The 20,285-nt window shown below is 37.2% G+C and overlaps 1 protein-coding gene across 1 annotated transcript in view; it reads right to left on the bottom strand.

The window, feature by feature from the left end:
- The window catches only part of LOC140136065 (beta/gamma-crystallin-like), a 50,068-nt gene that overhangs the window by 14,834 nt on the left and 14,949 nt on the right, over positions 1–20,285 (bottom strand). The window contains exons 3-4 of the mRNA XM_072157773.1: positions 18,045–18,088; positions 16,309–16,433 (exon numbers count right to left, since the gene is read on the bottom strand). Of these exons, the coding sequence (XP_072013874.1) occupies positions 16,309–16,433; positions 18,045–18,088 (169 nt within the window). The remainder of the gene's footprint in view (positions 1–16,308; positions 16,434–18,044; positions 18,089–20,285) is intronic.

Genomic DNA, 20,285 nt, shown 5'->3' with positions numbered 1-20,285 from the left:
GAACTTTTGAATTTGCATTTTTCTTACATGACATACCTACCGTATTGTCTGTAATTTTTTCTAAAGAGGGGCGTTTATTGAAAGTGAATTTTCAGTGAAAAAATTTAAAATCGGGTTAAATTTTCTGATGATGCTCATGTAGAAAGGGATTTATGACCGGTAATAGGCTTATCGGACATAACACGTCGGACATACGCTGGCGAAGTTACGCAATTTATCGGATTAATTACCATAGCAATAGGTGAAAACAATTTTGAACATATAGATTGAATTCAATACTGGTCTTTTCAAAGATACTAATCTTACAGGTGCAAGTAATCATCATGATTACCTATTGCTATGGTAGTTAATCCGATTATTACGTAACTTCGACAGCGTATAGCGCTATTGCCGACAAATGTGGACGCGCTAAGGGATTAGCGGAAATATTAAATTCGATCGGATATAAGCCTAGATAAAATATTACCGGTAATAAGTGATGTGTGTACACGACACCGGTTCAAATCCTTTGTTTGGAGCCAATCAATAATAATATTTCACGCACAGCCTCTATGCAAATTAAGAGTTTACACACGCTGCAGCTGGGGTAATCGATTGAAGCTGGTTGCCGTTAGTGATCGAATGCATGAGCTTATTATTTTTACTGAATCGATTTACTGGATTAATTTTCTGTTAACTGGGTTCAATGCCACAAAGGTCGAATCGGGTTTGCCGTGGACCATAAGTGCATCATGCTGGACATTCCTCGTGAAATATTCCTGTAAATTAGACGATCTTCAGCTTGTTTTCGTTGTCGAAAGGGATTCAATCATTTTTTAAAATCTTTCCACAGAGCACACAAGGTGCCCTGTGTATTTATTTATCAAACATGATCTCAGTTATACATAGTTATATAAGCCACAATTATACAAAATAATTACAATAATATTACATTGATGAAATGAACTGTTATTACATATTTATAGAGTTCCATCTTTTATTCCATTCATACATTTTACCTTTATTGTTTGCAATGTGTTTTTCAGTCTCGGCGACATTATTAAGCATACCTTTAAAACCTTGTATGTCCAGCTTATTTTTTATTACATCTTGCATTATAAATAAACTTTTTCCCCTGAATTATAATGACAATAATCAACATCTAATATGCCCATCAGAACATCCTTCATGGTAAGAGTAACTCTTTTTTAAAGATATTATCTTGAACCTTCTTCCAAAAGTGAGCAGAAGTACCACATTGCCAAAATAAATGTGGGATATTTTCTAGCTCCTGATTACAAAAAGTACAAAGATTTGAATCAACATAACCATATTTAAATAGATTTTTTATTTATACCTATAATTCTATGCAGAATTTTGAATTGAAAATACCTAAGTTTGGTTGATAGGGAGGAAGACAAGGGAATCCTGTAAATATCGTTCCAATTTAAATTTATATCATCAAAAAAGACAGCCCATTTGGCCTCGGCTTTGGGCGATTTAAACAACTTGTCAACGCAAATTTTGTGAACCAATTTGCAGACCTTCTTAGAGGAACAGATAAGAGCAAGCATATCATCATGATCATTCTGAACAGTTCCCAAGTCTTCCCCCCTCTCGACACTTCTGATCCATACATTTGGAATGGCATAGATTAGAGCAAAATATTCCAAAAAGTTACATTGTAAATTATACTTGGTCTTCAAGATATCAAGGGGAAGAAAACTATCATCTTCATTTAAAATATCAGAAAATACTTGGTCTTCAAGATATCAAGGGGAAGAACACTATCATCTTCATTTAAAATATCAGAAATAAATTTAATACCTTTCTCATGCCAGACTTTTTTGTAAACAGTGTTTTGGGCGATAACAATAGATGAATTTATTCCATAATATTTGATGTCTAAAATGACTTGAAGAAGAATCATAAGTAATTGTACACCAAGCGTTGAGAATTTCACCAATAAACACATTCTTAATAAGCTTAATACATTTCTCCTCAGGATTAGTGTTACATTCCAAAAAAAGATTACCACCAATCTGTTTCATATAAAACATATAAAAACATTTCCATTTACCATTGTTGTTTACATCCAAGAGACGTTTAACCCAAGCCACTTTAAGCCCATTAATAACTGAGGGAATGTGAACCATCTTGAGGCCCCCTTTCTCATAGTCACCAATGATGGACTTTCTGCTGAGCTTATCTGGTTTTCCTGACCAAATAAATTTAAATATTATCGAGTCAACCTCCTTCAAAAAATTATCAGGTGGTTTAGGTAAAACAGAAAAAGAAAAATTAATTGAGAAAGACCCAAGGATTTAACAATTGTAATTATACCAATTGGACTTAAATCTCTCATCGACCAAATTCGCAAGATTTCCTTGAGTTTTTAAAGTTTTGGAACGAAATTTAATTCAAAAATATTGCTCAGATCAGAACTAAAAACTACACCCAAAAGACGAACAGGATTGGCAGTAAAATGTAAATCATCATTGTTTAAATCATGTGTAAAGTGGTACCATTGTACTCACGTATCCCAAATGTGTGCTTGTGTGGGTCTGAATTCTATAAGGAGGCTTTAGCTGTCGATGCAATCATCTTTACCACCCACCTGACGTTAGGCGTTTCATTTAAATAAATTGAATGCTCTTCTGATCGATTACATATTAGAATGTATAGTCGTGTTCACACAGTCGGACTTAAATCACTTATTACCGGTCTTAAAGGAGTATTTCGTGATCCTAGCATCCTCTTTTTATGACATTTTTCAGTACATATCCACGAAAAAAGCATATTCCCAAAATTTCAGTTGATTCCGATATTGCGTTTGCGAGTTATGCATGATTATGTGTATTACACTGCTCCATAGACAATACGTTGTAATTTCGTTCTGGTGCACCAGAACGAAATACAAATTTCACGATATCTTTGCTAAACAAATTAATCTGCAAGAAATATTTTGTACATAAACATTATTTAGCCAGAGGTTTCCAGTGATATAAAAATCTCAACTTTTTTTGAGAAAAGTGGGGGGATGAGGCTGTGGATCACGAAGTACCCCTTTAAATTACGTCGGTAATAGTATCGGATATAAGTGGCAGTGTGAATTAGCGTCGGATATAACTATATCCGACGTAATGTGCTTTAAATCCGACAATTTGTTCACACAGTCGGACTTAAATTACGTCGGTAATAGTATCGGATATAAGTGGCAATGTGAATGAGTGTCGGATATAAAAAAAATTACTATATCCGACGTAATGTGCTTTTAATCCGAAAATTTAAGGCTGAAGATGACCAGGGTTAAGAGCTGTTAAGACCGATCGAAACGTAACGTCCGGTAATAGTAATTACGTGTGGACATGCAGCACTATTGGGCTGTCGGATATAACTGTGAGTATATCACTCGCGCAAAATTTTAAGCAGAGTCATAGGCGTAGATCCCGGGGGATGGGGGGATAAATCCCCAATATTTTGCCAGGGGATGGTCCATACAATCACCCCTCCCAATATTGAAGCCTGATAATGGGTTTCTGACCAAATTAACCTCATATTTGCCCATTTTTTGCCCCAAAAGTGCATCGGGTAAAAAGTTCAGCCGCAGGAGCAATTGACCATCCTTATTGGGATGACCTACACGAGTTTCTAGGGGGGGGGGGGTAGCAAATGTAAACCCTCCAGAGGGCTCAGTGGGGGGGGGGGCAGTATGGCCCTGGAATTAGATGGAGATGACATTTATTAAGCCATAAGCATAAACAGAAAGGCATGTAATTGGATTTTATAAGATGATTAGGGGTCCCAAATATACGGAAAGAAAAATAGGGGTGTCATAAAATATTTTTGATGACCAAAATGTAGGGAGTCACAACACAACATAACTACAGATAGTGTGTTTATTTTATTCGAAAAGACTGATGTCTGTTTGGGGAGGGGTGCAAACGGTGGGGGCAGGGTCATAAAATCTTTGCTGACGAAATAGGGGAGGTCGCAATTTTATTGAAGCCGACTTTTTGTAAATTTGGGACCCCCCAAGAAAAAAATAGCATGATGATGGGAGTCATTGTTATTTTTTATTTTTGTCATTTTTTCAAGATGTCCACCATGTAGGGCCTACATGTATAAAATGCGATATAAAGTCTACTGTAAAATGGGACTACTTTGTCAAACTAAAATAATAATAATAATAACAATAACAATAATAATAATAATAATAATAATAATAATAATAATAATAATAATAATAATAGAACCTACATAAATACAAAATTGGTCTGAATTTTGGAACTTTTGAATTTGTATGCGGAAATATTTAATTCGATCGGACATAAGCCTAGATAAAATATTACCGGTAATAAGTGCATGTGTGAACACAGCTTATGAAGGCTGCCATGTCCAGTCCATATATCTATAGTCGTGTTCACACAGTCGGACTTAAATCACTTATTACCGGTCTTAAATTACGTCGGTAATAGTATCGGATATAAGTGGCAGTGTGAATTAGCGTCGGATATAACTATATCCGACGTAAAGTGCTCTAAATCCGACAATTTGTTCACACAGTCGGACTTAAATTACGTCGGTAATAGTATCGGATATAAGTGGCAGTGTGAATGAGCGTCGGATATAAAAAAAATTACTATATCCGACGTAATGTACTTTAAATCCGAAAATTTAAGGCTGAAGATGACCAGGGTTAAGAGCTGTTAAGACCGATCGAAACGTTACGTCCGGTAATAGTAATTACGTGTGGACATGCAGCACTATTGGGCTGTCGGATATAACTGTGAGTATATCACTCGCGCAAAATTTTAAGCAGAGTCATAGGCGTAGATCCCGGGGATGGGGGGATAAATCCCAATATTTTGCCAGGGGATGGTCCATACAATCACCCCCCATGTTAACGCCTGGTAATGGGTTTCTGACGAAATTAACCTCATATTTGCCCATTTTTTGCCCCCAAAGTTCAAATTTTCGCTCGCTTCGCGCGCATTTATTCTACTTTTGCACCATTATTTCATCAGTTTAGCTTCAAAATAGCAAAACTTTTCGCGCGCTTCGCGCACAATTGAACCAAAAACTTATTTTGTCGCCGAAAGGTGCTGGATTGACTAGAAATTTTTTCCCAACTACCCCCTCCCCCCCAATGTCACTGAGCAGAGTAATTTACTGCGTGATGTCATCATGGCTGCAGCTGCAAATATTAATATAAATAAACGCAATAGAGGGGAAATTGTAATGACAAGGGAACATTGGCTATCCTCAAAATTTGGAGAGACACGAAAAATATTTCTGGGATAAAAAAAAAGCTTTGGGAGGAGATAACCACGCTATTACATGACAAGGGGTGATTCCCCATACGGTCGGGGGAGCAGATACATGCTATTAAGATAAAGGCACTGAAAACTCTCCATCGCACCCTCCATGATCGGGTAAAAAGTTCAGGCGCAGGAGCAATTGACCATCCTTATTGGGATGACCTACACGAGTTTCTAGGGGGGTAGCAAATGTAAACCCTCCAGAGGGCTCAGTGGGGGGGGCAGTATGGCCCTGGAATTAGATGGAGATGACATTTATTAAGCCATAAGCATAAACAGAAAGGCATGTAATTGGATTTTATAAGATGATTAGGGGTCCCAAATATACGGAAAGAAAAATAGGGGTGTCATAAAATATTTTTGATGACCAAAATGTAGGGAGTCACAACACAACATAACTACAGATAGTGTGTTTATTTTATTCGAAAAGACTGATGTCTGTTTGGGGAGGGTGCAAACGGTGGGGGCAGGGTCATAAAATCTTTGCTGACGAAATAGGAGCGGTCGCAATTTTATTGAAGCCGACTTTTTGTAAATTTGGGACCCCCAAGAAAAAAATAGCATGATGATGGGAGTCATTGTTATTTTTTTATTTTTGTCATTTTTTTCAAAGATGTCCACCATGTAGGGCCTACATGTATAAAATGCGATATAGTCTACTGTAAAATGGGACTACTTTGTCAAACTAAAATAATAATAATAATAACAATAACAATAACAATAATAATAATAATAATAATAATAATAATAATAATAATAATAGAACCTACATAAATACAAAATTGGTCTGAATTTTGGAACTTTTGAATTTGTATGCGGAAATATTTAATTCGATCGGACATAAGCCTAGATAAAATATTACCGGTAATAAGTGCATGTGTGAACACAGCTTATGAAGGCTGCCATGTCCAGTCCATATATCTATAGTCGTGTTCACACAGTCGGACTTAAATCACTTATTACCGGTCTTAAATTACGTCGGTAATAGTATCGGATATAAGTGGCAGTGTGAATTAGCGTCGGATATAACTATATCCGACGTAAAGTGCTCTAAATCCGACAATTTGTTCACACAGTCGGACTTAAATTACGTCGGTAATAGTATCGGATATAAGTGGCAGTGTGAATGAGCGTCGGATATAAAAAAAATTACTATATCCGACGTAATGTACTTTAAATCCGAAAATTTAAGGCTGAAGATGACCAGGGTTAAGAGCTGTTAAGACCGATCGAAACGTTACGTCCGGTAATAGTAATTACGTGTGGACATGCAGCACTATTGGGCTGTCGGATATAACTGTGAGTATATCACTCGCGCAAAATTTTAAGCAGAGTCATAGGCGTAGATCCCGGGGGGGGGGGATAAAAATCCACCCCAATATTTTGTCAGGGGGGATGGTCCATACAATCACCCCCCCCCCCCATGTTAACGCCTGGTAATGGGTTTCTGACGAAATTAACCTCATATTTGCCCATTTTTTGCCCCCAAAGTTCAAATTTTCGCTCGCTTCGCGCGCATTTATTCTACTTTTGCACCATTATTTCATCAGTTTAGCTTCAAAATAGCAAAACTTTTCGCGCGCTTCGCGCACAATTGAACCAAAAACTTATTTTGTCGCCGAAAGGTGCTGGATTGACTAGAAATTTTTTCCCAACTACCCCCTCCCCCCCAATGTCACTGAGCAGAGTAATTTACTGCGTGATGTCATCATGGCTGCAGCTGCAAATATTAATATAAATAAACGCAATAGAGGGAAATTGTAATGACAAGGAACATTGGCTATCCTCAAAATTTGGAGAGACACGAAAAATATTTCTGGGATAAAAAAAAAGCTTTGGGAGGAGATAACCACGCTATTACATGACAAGGGGTGATTCCCCATACGGTCGGGGGAGCAGATACATGCTATTAAGATAAAGGCACTGAAAACTCTCCATCGCACCCTCCATGATCGGGTAAAAAGTTCAGGCGCAGGAGCAATTGACCATCCTTATTGGGATGACCTACACGAGTTTCTAGGGGGGGGGTAGCAAATGTAAACCCTCCAGAGGGCTCAGTGGGGGGGGGCAGTATGGCCCTGGAAGTAGATGGAGATGACATTTATTAAGCCATAAGCATGGTAACAGAAAGGCATGTAATTGGATTTTATAAGATGATTAGGGGGTCCCAAATATACCAGTATACGGAAAGAAAAAACTAAAATAATAATAATAATAACAACAACAACAACAACAACAACAACAACAACAACAACAACAACAACAACAATAATAATAATAATAATAATAATAATAATAATAATAATAATAATAATGATAATAATAGTAATAATAATAATAATAATAGAACCTACATAAATACAAAATTGGTCTGAATTTGGGAACTTTTGAATTTGCATTTTTCTTACATGACATACCTACCGCATTGTCTGTAATTATTTCTAAAGAGGGGCGTTTATTGAAAGTGAATTTTCAGTGAAAAAATTTAAAATCTGGTTCAATTTTCTGATGATGATGCTCATGTAGAAAGGAGAGAGTTATGACCGGTAATAGGCTTATCGGACATAACACATCGGACATACGCTGACGAAGTTACGCAATTTATCGGATTAATTACCATAGCAATAGGTGAAAACAATTTTGAACATATAGATTGAATACAATACTGGTCTTTTCAAAGATACTTATCTTACAGGTGCAAGCAATCATCATGATTCACATATTGCTATGGTAGTTAATCCGATTATTACGTAACTTCGACAGCGTATAGCGCTATTCAGCATCGAAGTGGTTACGTAATTCTCTTGGTTACCGGATCACGCTACTTTGGTATGCCTTCGAGTGCCATATACGTGTGGTGATCATTTCGATCGTGGTTCATTACTCTAGCGCGTGATCCCGTTGACATAGTAACATTACGTAACTTCGATACTGAATTGCCGACAAATGTGGACGCGCTAAGGGATTAGCGGAAATATTTAATTCGATCGGACATAAGCCTAGATAAAATGTGACGTGTCATGTCAAAAGGAGACACTTTTGGGCAGGTGATCAATTTTGAGGTTTTTACATATCTTAAATATAGAGATATTTAGCTCCACAACGCCGTTTTCCCCAATGAAATCGGACATTCATTAGCGAAGATATTGGGTTCGTAAGTTATGGTATTATAAAATTGGAAATTGAGATATCGGTCTTTAAAAATATTATTGACAATGTTGAGAGTAGGAATTACCTGGAATAATGTCTCAAAAAATACAAGATGCCAGTTATATTCCGGTCTGAAACTATCAGACAATATTTTTAACATTAATAACATCACAAATTCGCAACAAACCCAAATTGTGAAAAAATCACCCCAGGTCAGATTTTTGGTTATTTCTCCATTTACGACCCTGCCCAAAAGTGTCTCCTTTTGACATGACACGTCACAAATATTACCGGTAGTAAGTGCATGTGTGAACACAGCTTATATTACATTATAATGGTAATCACTATACGTATACATAGGCCTATAAAGGTTGTTTTTAAGAAATTTCCATTTAATTTTATTTTAAGAAAGATATTGGTATAGAAATAGTGGCGTACCCAAAGAGGGGAGGGGGTTGGGGAGGGGCAGATTTACCTCTGTGAGAAGTCTTGGGAGGGGAGGAGGGGATATGGAGAATGAGAGAGGGCTGGAGGAAGGGAGAAATAAAAATATATAATAAAGATAAGCAGATAAATAGAAATATAAGGAAAATGATGGGAATGAGAGAGGGAGGGTGAGAGGGGACAATGAGAGCGAGGGAGTGATAAAGTGTAGGCCTAGGAAAGAATAAGTACAGAGAAGGGAAAGGAAAGGAATGATGACGAATACATTTAATAATAATTATTAGGCCTATATAATAACTAAACACATAACAGCACTGGGCAGCCATTTGATGATGTCAATGCCTTTATTTGTTACGTAATTAAAACGCCCAGTCAGATGTATTTCACACCTACCAAACACAACTCACCCAATTTCGCAAACTGGACGTTGAATGTACACTCTCATGAATATTGATTGGCAACATTTTCTAATATGTCAGCGCTCTAATCGGAAACAATAGAACAATAGACCCTGCATAGCGTTGGCTTAAACCATGAATAGCTGTGTTCACACATGCACTTATTACCGGTAATATTTTATCTAGGCTTATGGCAATAGCGCTATACGCTGTCGAAGTTACGTAATAATCGGATTAACTACCATAGCAATAGGTGAATCATGATGATTACTTGCACCTGTAAGATAAGTATCTTTGAAAAGACCAGTATTGTATTCAATCTATGTTCAAAATTGTTTTCACCTATTGCTATGGTAATTAATCCGATAAATTGCGTAACTTCGCCAGCGTATGTCCGACGTGTTATGTCCGATAAGCCTATTACCGGTCATAAATCCCTCCTTTCTACATGAGCATCATCAGAAAATTTAACCCGGTTTTAAATTTTTTCACTTTCAATAAACGCCCCTCTTTAGAAAAAATTACAGGCAATGCGGTAGGTATGTCATGTAAGAAAAATGCAAATTCAAAAGTTCCAAAATTCAGACCAATTTCGTATTTAGGTAGGTTCTATTATTATTATCATTATTATTGTTATTGTTATTAGTTTGACAAAGTAGTCCCATTTGACAGTAGACTTAGCTCTATATCGCATTTTATACATGTAGGCCCTACATGGTGGACATTTTTGAAAAAATGACAAAAATAAAAAAAATAACAATGACTCCCATCATCATGCTATTTTTTTCTTGGGGGTCCCAAATTTACAAAAAGTCGGCTTCAATAAAATTGCGACCTCCCCTATTTCGTCAGCAAAGATTTTATGACCCCCCCAACAGGCATCAGTCTTTTGGAATAAAATAAACACACTATCTGTAGTCATGTTGTGTCGTGACTCCCTACATTTTGGTCATCAAAAATATTTTATGACACCCCCTATTTTTCTTTCCGTATATTTGGGACCCCCTACTCTTCTTCTAAAATCCAATTACATGCCTTTCTGTTATCATGCTTATGGCTTAATAAATGTCATCTCCATCTACTTCCAGGGCCATACTGCCCCCCCCCACTGAGCACTCTGGATGGTATACATTTGCTACCCCCCTAGAAACTCGTGTAGGTCACCCCAATAAGGATGGTCAATTGCTCCTGCGCCTGGACTTTTTACCCGATCATGTAGGGTGCGATTGAGAATTTTCAGTGCCTTTATCTTAGCATGTATCTGCTCCCCCGACCGTATGGGGAATCCCCCCTTGTCATGTAATAGCGTGGCTATCTCCTCCCAAAGCTTTTTATCCCAGAAATAATTTCCGTGTCTCTCCAAATTTTTAGGATAGCCAATGTTCCCATGTCATTCCAATTGACCTCTCTATTGCGTTTATTTATATTAATATTTGCAGCTGCAGCCATGATGACATCACGCAGTAGGCCTAAATTACTCTGCTCAGTGACATTGGGGGGGGGGGGGATGGAGTTGGAAAAAGATTTCAAGTATAGTCAATCAGCACCTTTTGGCGACAAAATAAGATTTTGGTTCAATTGTGCGCGAAGCGTGCGAAAAATTTGGTTATTTTGAAGCTAAGGGACCGTTCACAAACACTTGTAAATTTTTTCACCCTCCTAAGGGGGCCCTGAAAAAAATGACCACAATTTTCCATGAGAAATGGAGTTTATATGCTTTTCTATGGGGTTGACCGAAATTTTTTTGCATCAGGCCCCCCCTTACAAGTGTTTGTGAACGGTCCTTTAAAACTGACGAAATTGCGGTATAAAAGTAGAATAAAATGCGCGCGAAGCGCGCGAAAATGTGCACTTTGGGAGCAAAAAATGGGCAAATATGAGGTTAATTTGGTCAGAAACCCATTATCAGGCGTCAACATGGGGGGGGTGATTGTATGGACTATCCCCCCTGGCAAAATATTGGGGGATTTAACCCCCCATCCCCGGATCTACGCCTATGACTCTGCTTAAAATTTTACGCGAGTGATATACTCACAGTTATATCCGACAGCCCAATAGTGCTGCATGTCCACACGTAATTACTATTACCGGACGTAACGTTTCGATCGGTCTTAACAGCTCTTAACCCTGGTCATCTTCAGCCTTACATTTTCGGATTTAAAGCACATTACGTCGGATATAGTAATTTTTTTTAATATCCGACGCTCATTCACACTGCCATTTATATCCGATACTATTACCGACGTAATTTAAGTCCGACTGTGTGAACAAATTGTCGGATTTAAAGCACATTACGTCGGATATAGTTATATCCGACGCTAATTCACACTGCCACTTATATCCGATACTATTACCGACGTAATTTAAGACCGGTAATAAGTGATTTAAGTCCGACTGTGTGAACACGACTAATATCTCATTATAAAATGATGTACACTTAAGGGCTGGGGTATGAACGTTTGGACAGTATTTATTTTGGGACATCAGGGCACATCAGACATATCGAATTGCATTCTGAATACGAAGAATGTCATTCTGATATCAAATAATTTTGATTTTTGCACACATTTTATGGCAAATCATTAAAAATTGATATTTTGATATTTAACAGTACTTGAAGTAAACTTTATAAATCTGATGATTTATACTTAAAGTGTATGTAGGTGGGATGAAAAGCCGACGATCAATTGAAAATTTTGACCTTTCGTATTGAAGATATGGATTTTTTCCCCAAAACACCAAAAAAATTAGGTCTTTTGGGGAAAAAATCCATATCTTCAATATGAAAGGTCAAAATTTTCAATTGACCGTCGGCTTTTCCTCCCTGCTACATACACTTTAAGAATATTTCATTAGATTTATATAATTTACTTCGAGGACTGTTATATATCAAAAATTTGAAAAATATCAAATTTTTATAATTTGTCATAAAATTTGTATTATATTGTGATTTTCAAAAAATGAAAATTATTTGATATCAGAAAGACATGCTTCGTATTCAGAATGCAATTCGATAGGTCCGAAGTGCTCTCATGTCCCACAAAAAATACTGTCGAAACGCAATAAACGCTCATTTTAGATCCCTTAGGTGAATGACCCAATTGTTCGTGTCAACCACACACCTACAAAACACGCATGACTTATTAACCCACATGTGGGTTGGGCTACCAAGGATATCTCAGGGTACATAATCTTAAGGGCATACTACACCCATATATTGGTTTGATTGGTCTAAAAAAATATTTTTTCATTTATAGCTAGGCGATATATATGCACGGATCATGTGAAAAAAAAAAAAATATGAAAAAACGTCGTGAAAGTGTTATTTTTCACCTATTTGTCTTAAAGTTGACTGGTTGTTAAGGACGCTTATTTTTTAGCGAATCACCGTAGTCTTCTTCACATCAGGACTGACACACACTACAACTTTGGATAAACTATCATGGCAACATACATTATTGTCAAACAATATAGAATAGAAAATTTGACGTCAACTTGTCAAAATATTGAAAAAACGTGCTCTAAAAATATTTAAAAAGTACGCATAACAATTTCTATTCAATACGCGTGTGAAATGACCGTGGTATAAGTAGAAGTCGTGTGTTGAGCAATCTGTGTCAACCTCTGTATGGATGGGCGCTACCGGGGGGGAGCAATTTTTAGAAAAATAAAAGAACATTGAAAAATATGGCCATCGTGTCGCGCTTGCGCAACACAGTGGCGTACCGTGACCGCCCCTTCCCCGGGGGGCTGAAGAAAATCCCATTTTGCCGACCCTTCCTCAACAGCCCGAAAAGGTTGCCACAATTTTTTAGGATCGTATGAAAAAGTGAAGAGCAAAAAAAAAAAAAAAATGAGGAGTTATAGACGCTACCGCCCAAAACGCAACAAATTTTGATGTCCGTCTCAATATTGACTTCGGTGGCAAAATGTGACGGGCCCTGCATATCGGCGGACCCGCAGTAATTTTCACATGCTCTTAGGACGAGGACCTGCCTTTAAAGTCAAAATGTACGATCTTATCGAATTTGGTTAATTTTTTTCAAACCTGATTTTTTGGCATATTTGTAATGTTTACACATGTCACAACTTGCACCTAAATGGAATCAGCCAAATTTGTTGTGTTTGCAAAAAAGACAAATCTCATGTTTTTAGGTACTGTGTCCAAAACCAAGGAAATCAATGACAATAATATTGTAATATCTTTAGATGGTTGTAAACTGGCTCGTGTTAAAGAAGCCAAATTCCTGGGTCTAACTATTGATGAAAATCTTTCTTGGAAGAAACAGATTGTTAATATTTGTAATGTGTCTTCTCGAAACATTGGCGTTTTGAACAAGGTGAAGCATTATTTACCCGAACAAACTTTGTATAACCTTTACTGTTCACTAGTTGTACCCTATTTTAATTACGGTATTTTACTTTGGGGAAGTTATTAAGTATATATAAAGATTTTAAAAAACGAGTTTGAAGAAAATTTATCTTCGAGTCCCAATTTTTTTTCTTGAGAAAAAGGCAGTTTTGTGATTTTTCTTCCATAGATGACAATGTTAAAACTATTTTTGTTTTTTATCCGTTTGTCAAAATGGCGACTCGGATGGCTTTCAAAATAGAGTACCACGTGCCCACGGATATGATGATTGATATAAAAAAGTTTGAAATTGACAACCAAAATCAGAAATATTTTTCATTTTATACCAAGAGAGATTTTCCAATTCAGAACAAAATATTTGATGTGCATTTTACGAAAAATGTCAATTTTAAGCTGTTGAAATCCAAAACGGAAACAAATTTCGTTCCTTCAGGTTGCAAGAGATACGATGTGCATAGAAATGGTCAAAGAGTGTGCTTTTCTAGCACTTTGGAGAAAATCATATTTTCAAATTAATGCAGATATCCCGTTTTGTCGGTTGCGTAGGTCTATACAATTTTAAACATTGGATATTGATAAACTAATGATTGATGATCGATAATTGATTATCGATAATCGATAATTGATTATCGATAATCGATTATCATACTGATGGAGTTTTAATGGCGCTAATCCTCTCCATACACAGATGAACAAATACAATAGATGAAGGTCAACACGTATGACCTCCTATGTGACATGTTATATGTGATGTACAAAAACCTGAATATCATAAAGATCAGTATTCGTTTGTGCATATGAACTGCACGTTTACGTTGCTAAATATTACTCATTATACATTCTGACAAATAATGGTATTGTGACAATACGGTATATACATTGTATATAAAACGACTAATAGATCCTGCTATCATGGCGTCAGGTCAATGTTCATCATAACCCGTATATTTCTTAAAATTCACTCATATTTGAGATAAATTGCTGTGCCCATTTTATAGGTGCACAGGTAGATCCGTGTTGTTTTTAATTTTCATTTCTTTTTAATGAAAGAATTAAGGTTTTCCACTGCACGGGGGCCACAAGGGTGATACTAATTTTAATGCTATATTTTCAAAACGAATACGTGTTCCCGGTTGGCTCTATAGCGATTTCACAGAAAAGGTATTTCTAGTACAATGCAGCGTCGGACTCTAGCTGAGAGCGTAGCCTAAGTCATTATAGACTCCAATAATGGCTCTCCATACACAAATGAACAAACACAAAGGAGGGTAGTCTCCTCCGTGGCCAGCTTGATTTCGATGGAGCGAAACCAAATTGGCTGCGGAGGAGACGGGTAATTTTGCCATGCAAATGAGCTGAGTGTCGTAGCCCTGGTTCATGTCTTGACCGTTCACTGTAAAACCATGAATAAAGAATTCCACTCGACAAGTAGTTCAAATACCACGCATTTTTCATCATGTGTTTTGGGGACACCAATAATTCGGAAGTTGTTTCTCCGTGCGAAGCGCTCATTTTTGTTAATATCCTTAGCCTGTCTTCTTATATAGTTGCCTTTCAGATTCTCGACTTCATCTTCAAGTTCTTTCAGCTGTTTTGTTTGCGTATCAGAAGATATTTCCAAAACAGAAATGCGCTCACTGTTGAAGTTACTTAATAGATTTTTCAAGGTTCTCCTCCAATTTGGCTTGTCCCTTTATAATTTCTTTAAGTGTTTTCCTCACGAAAAGTTCAAAGTTACTGTCATCGTCCGACTCACTAGAACTCGCATTAGAACGGGAATTTGAAGAGCCTGCCGGAGCCGCTGCTGGCCCGGTAGGCTTTTTGTTCGTGTTCCGCCTTGGCCCCATTGAGATGCATGCATTGGTTAACACGCGAGGCGAGAGCTCACCCAGGAGGGTGAAAGTGCATAGGAACAATGCCGGGAACTACGTCACGCTATTGTTCGACCTGGGCTACATCATTTTTAACGCATGCGTGTACGTTAATACAGCTTTAGTCTCCTCCACCTTCGCAACACGGTACGTGGAGTGACTGAAATCACACGGACGGTGGAGGAGAATACTAGCTGGTCAGACAGTTTAATTCTATCAAGCATATAATACCTGAACAATCACCGTCATTTCATCGATTTACTACAGAATATATTGTATACTAATAATATAATTTTAAAATTGTAAACTTGTTAACTTATATATTTGTGTACTAAAGTATAAGGACACGTGAATAAAATCATGTAGAAGACAAAATGGCCGCTAATCCTCCTATTGTCCAAACCTAGGATACATCTTCCGGTTTGGTTATGTAACCTAGGATGCTTATCCTCACTCTACGGTGTCATGCTAAAGATTCAATCATGTGTCACCGTTATTCATCACCGATTAGAAACATTGCGATTTCCAAACGTAGCATCGAACGTACGTGGAATCTATTCAAAACCACTCTCCTGTGACGGGATTTTGAATAGATTCCACGTACGTTCGATGCTACGTTTGGAAATCGCAATGTCTCTATTAACAACTGGCGTCCGGCGCGGCTTCGTGGTGTACTTCACTCGCAGACGACGCGGACGCATCGTTGTAATTCAGTGATGAACAACGGTGACACATGATTGAATCCCTAAATGAAACAGTCCAATATCACTTACACTGATGATCCGGTCACAATAACGGATGAGGTTTTATCGCCAAAACTTCTTTGGTGTATATTCATATCTGATTGAGTCAATCTTATAGATCCACCTTGATATCCATCATGCTCAAACAAAGCAATCTACAAGTATCAGAGGAGTATAAAGACACACATTTTAATATCGAAAATGAACGTTTTCATGACATTCGGATGTCTTAACCACAGACTACTACAGACCATGTATCAACAGTCAAAGTCCCCGTGCATGGTATGCTGTGAATTCTCGCATATTCACGAGGACCGATCGTTCGATCGTGCCGTGTCTTCCCAGACAAACAATCACTGTCAACCCCCTGATCACCCGATAAGGAGGGCCGATTGTTCCATGAAATGCGACAGGCGAAACTGCTACGCACGTACCGCGTATTTTTATGGTCTTTCGCGTAAACGCGAAGACACGCAAAGCTCTGTCGCGTATACGTGAAGGCACGCAACGCTGGTGTGATTGTTAAGACACGCATAGACATTCCAGTGTAGTAATTGGATTCCTTGCCCCAATAATATACATAACTTTTGTTGCCAGTTTGTTATTATTTTTTTGAGAAAAGGCAAAATTGTCACAAATTTACCACAGGGTGTAGTACCCCTTAAGCAAAGTCATTGTTCATTGAAATTACACCCGTATAACAAAACAGGCGAAACTAGTAACTTTTCGCCCAAAATTTACAATTTAAAGAGAATGTTACTGCTCATTGAAATGAAGCTAGTATATGGACAACATAATTTAATGACATAAAATCTGAAAAATATTGTAAGGATCACTTGAGGTTTTGTCTTTTAAAACCTAAATTTTGGTCCAAAATCGTGCGTGTATAGGTCGTTTTCAACAGATTTACCACATTCACCTTGCTATAAACATTGAATTACGTTATCTGTTGACCTAATGAAAAAAGGTGTTTTTAGGAGGAAGTGTTAACTTTCGTTCGATATAAAAAATTCTGATTGGATGAAGGTAACACTTGAGGTTTTAACAACAACCAATCACAGATGACTATTTTCCAGCTAGAAGCACACACAGCTCTTATGATGCTATGCATTCAACCATGTATTATAACCAAAGACTGTGTAGAGATAATTCACTGCTTGCTTGGAAGCTCTTGGACGAAATTGTGTCAGGTGTATCGAGGTGGATAATTTGCATAATTATGATCTTATGATTATGCAAAGTCAGTAGTGATATGTACTCAAATTTCCGTAAAATATCAAGGTTGACCCAATTTCAGACAAAAAAGAAATCAATGGATGGTGTCTTGATTATGGCAAATTCCGTCAATGAAAACCACCCAACAAATAAAGACTGATTGACTTACACCACCACTTACTCTAAAAGATTAAATCCTCCTGAACAAAAAACACTGTAACGAAGAACAGGACAATGCATACATTGGGCTATTCCATTTTAAATCCACACTACCCCTGTGGATAATTTTGGAAATATTTTTCACAAGTGGAGTATGAATTTCAAATGGAATGGACACATTAGGCAGCTCCATTTGAATTTCATATATCCTCTGAGAAATATTCAACCTGAATCTTCCACTGGGGGAGGATGTGTTTCAAATTGTTGCTAATGTGTCCATTCCATTTGCAATTCATACTCCCCCTGTGGAAGATATTTCTAAAATATTCCACAAGGTAAGTGTGGATTTTAAATGGAATAGCCCATTATTGTTGTTTTCATATTGCTCTTACCTCTGGTGTTGCAGCGGGGTTCGTCAGCAACTCCCTGATAAGATCTGTAATAGTTATTGCACAATATATTTTCATGAAATCCGTATTTGCAATTATTTGCCATAAAAATAGATAACTTTGGTACGCCAACCTTGCCGAACACCCTCTTAATAGGTTTAAGAACAATGTATCATACAGTGAATAAAATGCAACTCCTTTAAGATCGCCCATCATACACTGAAGCACGCCTCTTTCAACAGGAGAGTGAAAGTTCATCAGGGCAATGTCGGGACCTCATGTCACGCCACTGTTCGACCGGATAGCCTAAGAACACCTTTGACAATGAATGATTGACAAATATCGTTCTAGCTGGATCAGGAAGATGTTTAAATGTGATTTCAAAAATCACCGTCACATTGGATAGATTTACCAAAGAATAGTTCAGGGTTCGGTTTTTGCCGGCAAAAATTTGTTTTTGCCGGGAAAGCGGCAAAAACGGTCAAAAACCTGTTTTTGCCTGGTATAAACTGGCAAAAACTGGCAAAAACTCATACGTTGTCGGTCAAATATTAAAAAGTAACACAGAAAGCTCATAAACAATAACACACAACTTTTGATCAATCATTCAACATATTTTTTGTCTCGTCAAGTCCTTAAAATGAAAACGTTTTGAATTTGATATGCCACATTGCAGTTAAATCCGTCAGTGCACAAAATTAATGAGCAATGAAAACCCGTGCCTTTAATTTCTTAATTTGTTACTTATAATTACCAAATCTGGTCTTGTTACACTCAGGAAAGTATTTTTGTAACTTAATATTTTGTTATTTTGTTTTGAGATGAAAAAAGGGAACTATTCATCACTTTTTTAGTTTTTGCCATTTTTGCCGGGAAAAACTGTTTTTGCCAAGTGGTTAAAACCGCGGTTTTTTCCACCTGCGGCAAAAAAGCTGCGAACCCTGGAATAATTTGTAAAGTACTATATTAGTAATTGGGAATCGGGAACAAATCAATGTTTTTACCTACCGGTATTACAACTAGGGAATTATATTAGTGAGAGTGCTTGGGTGACCTAATCTAAAACCTTCAACGTTTCCTCTATGAACTCTAACCCTCCTGCAATATGGCGCCCATTGTCTAGACCTAGCACCCCCCCACACACTTGAATCATCACCTGGATTCAGTCATATGCATTTGTAAGCGCTCTTAAGCAATGTCATTGTTCATTGAATTTTAATAGCTTTTAATACAACCGCGTGACCAAACAGGCGAAAGTAGTACATTTTCGCACAAGATTTGTGATTTCAAGAGAGTTGGTCATTGCTCATTGAAATGATGCTAGTATATGGACAATATAAGTGTGCCCTTTCATTTAAATGACATAAAATATGAAAAATATTGTAAGGATCACTTGAGGTTTTGACTTTAAAACCTACATTTTGGTCAAAAATTGTGCTTGGATAGGTCGTTTTCAACAGATTTACCAAATTCGCCTTGCTACAGGATGCCCCCCCAAAGAAAACCAGAACCCGCATTGCGCCTCTATTTCTCCTATTTCTAAAAAGTTAAAAGTTAGTCAAGTATATTTGATATGTAAAGAAACCTTTATTCGTTAGCTTTAATAAACAGAAAGAAATATTTCCATCGGCTCACAACTTTTGAAGATATGCTCTTTTAAAGAAATGTACCTGTTTTACACTCTGTCCACAGAGGAGGTTTGGCAACTTCAAAGATTGAAAAGGAGCACACGTATGCATGAATATCAAGCATATTTCATCAATAATAACTTTATAAAATAACAAAACTTTATTTAGGTAATGGGTTTTACCGGCGGGCCTATGAGCTATGAATGTATTAAGTGTCATTAACTTGTCGGCAAAAATAGACGTGGGTCTGACTTCTCTTGCTACACTTACAATTAAACTTATTTTTTCTTATTTTTTTATGCCTTTTTGTTTTATTATGTTTCTTACTTTCTTTACTTTGTTGTTTCTTGGTTTCTTTTTATTTACAACATGTCATTTTCTCTTTTTCGGATAAAAGGTAGCCTGAAAATGGCTATTTGGTATATCCTTTGTTCTTCTGAAGTGAGTTTACTGCGCTGCTTTGCCCTCTACCTGGGAATACCATGACGAATACAGGTTTCAGCCCTGGTCCTCATTGCAACAATTGCATTGCGTACCCTCCTTGTGCGTCGTATACTTGCGAATGCAGCAGTAATACGGTTTAGTATAGTCACCAGAGGGGGTTCCCATGCACCGA

Source organism: Amphiura filiformis, chromosome 2 (assembly GCF_039555335.1).
Source record: "Amphiura filiformis chromosome 2, Afil_fr2py, whole genome shotgun sequence".
Taxonomy (NCBI): Eukaryota; Metazoa; Echinodermata; class Ophiuroidea; order Amphilepidida; family Amphiuridae; genus Amphiura; species Amphiura filiformis.
The sequence above is the reverse complement of the archived record's forward strand: the minus strand, read 5'-3'. Positions and strand labels throughout refer to the sequence as shown.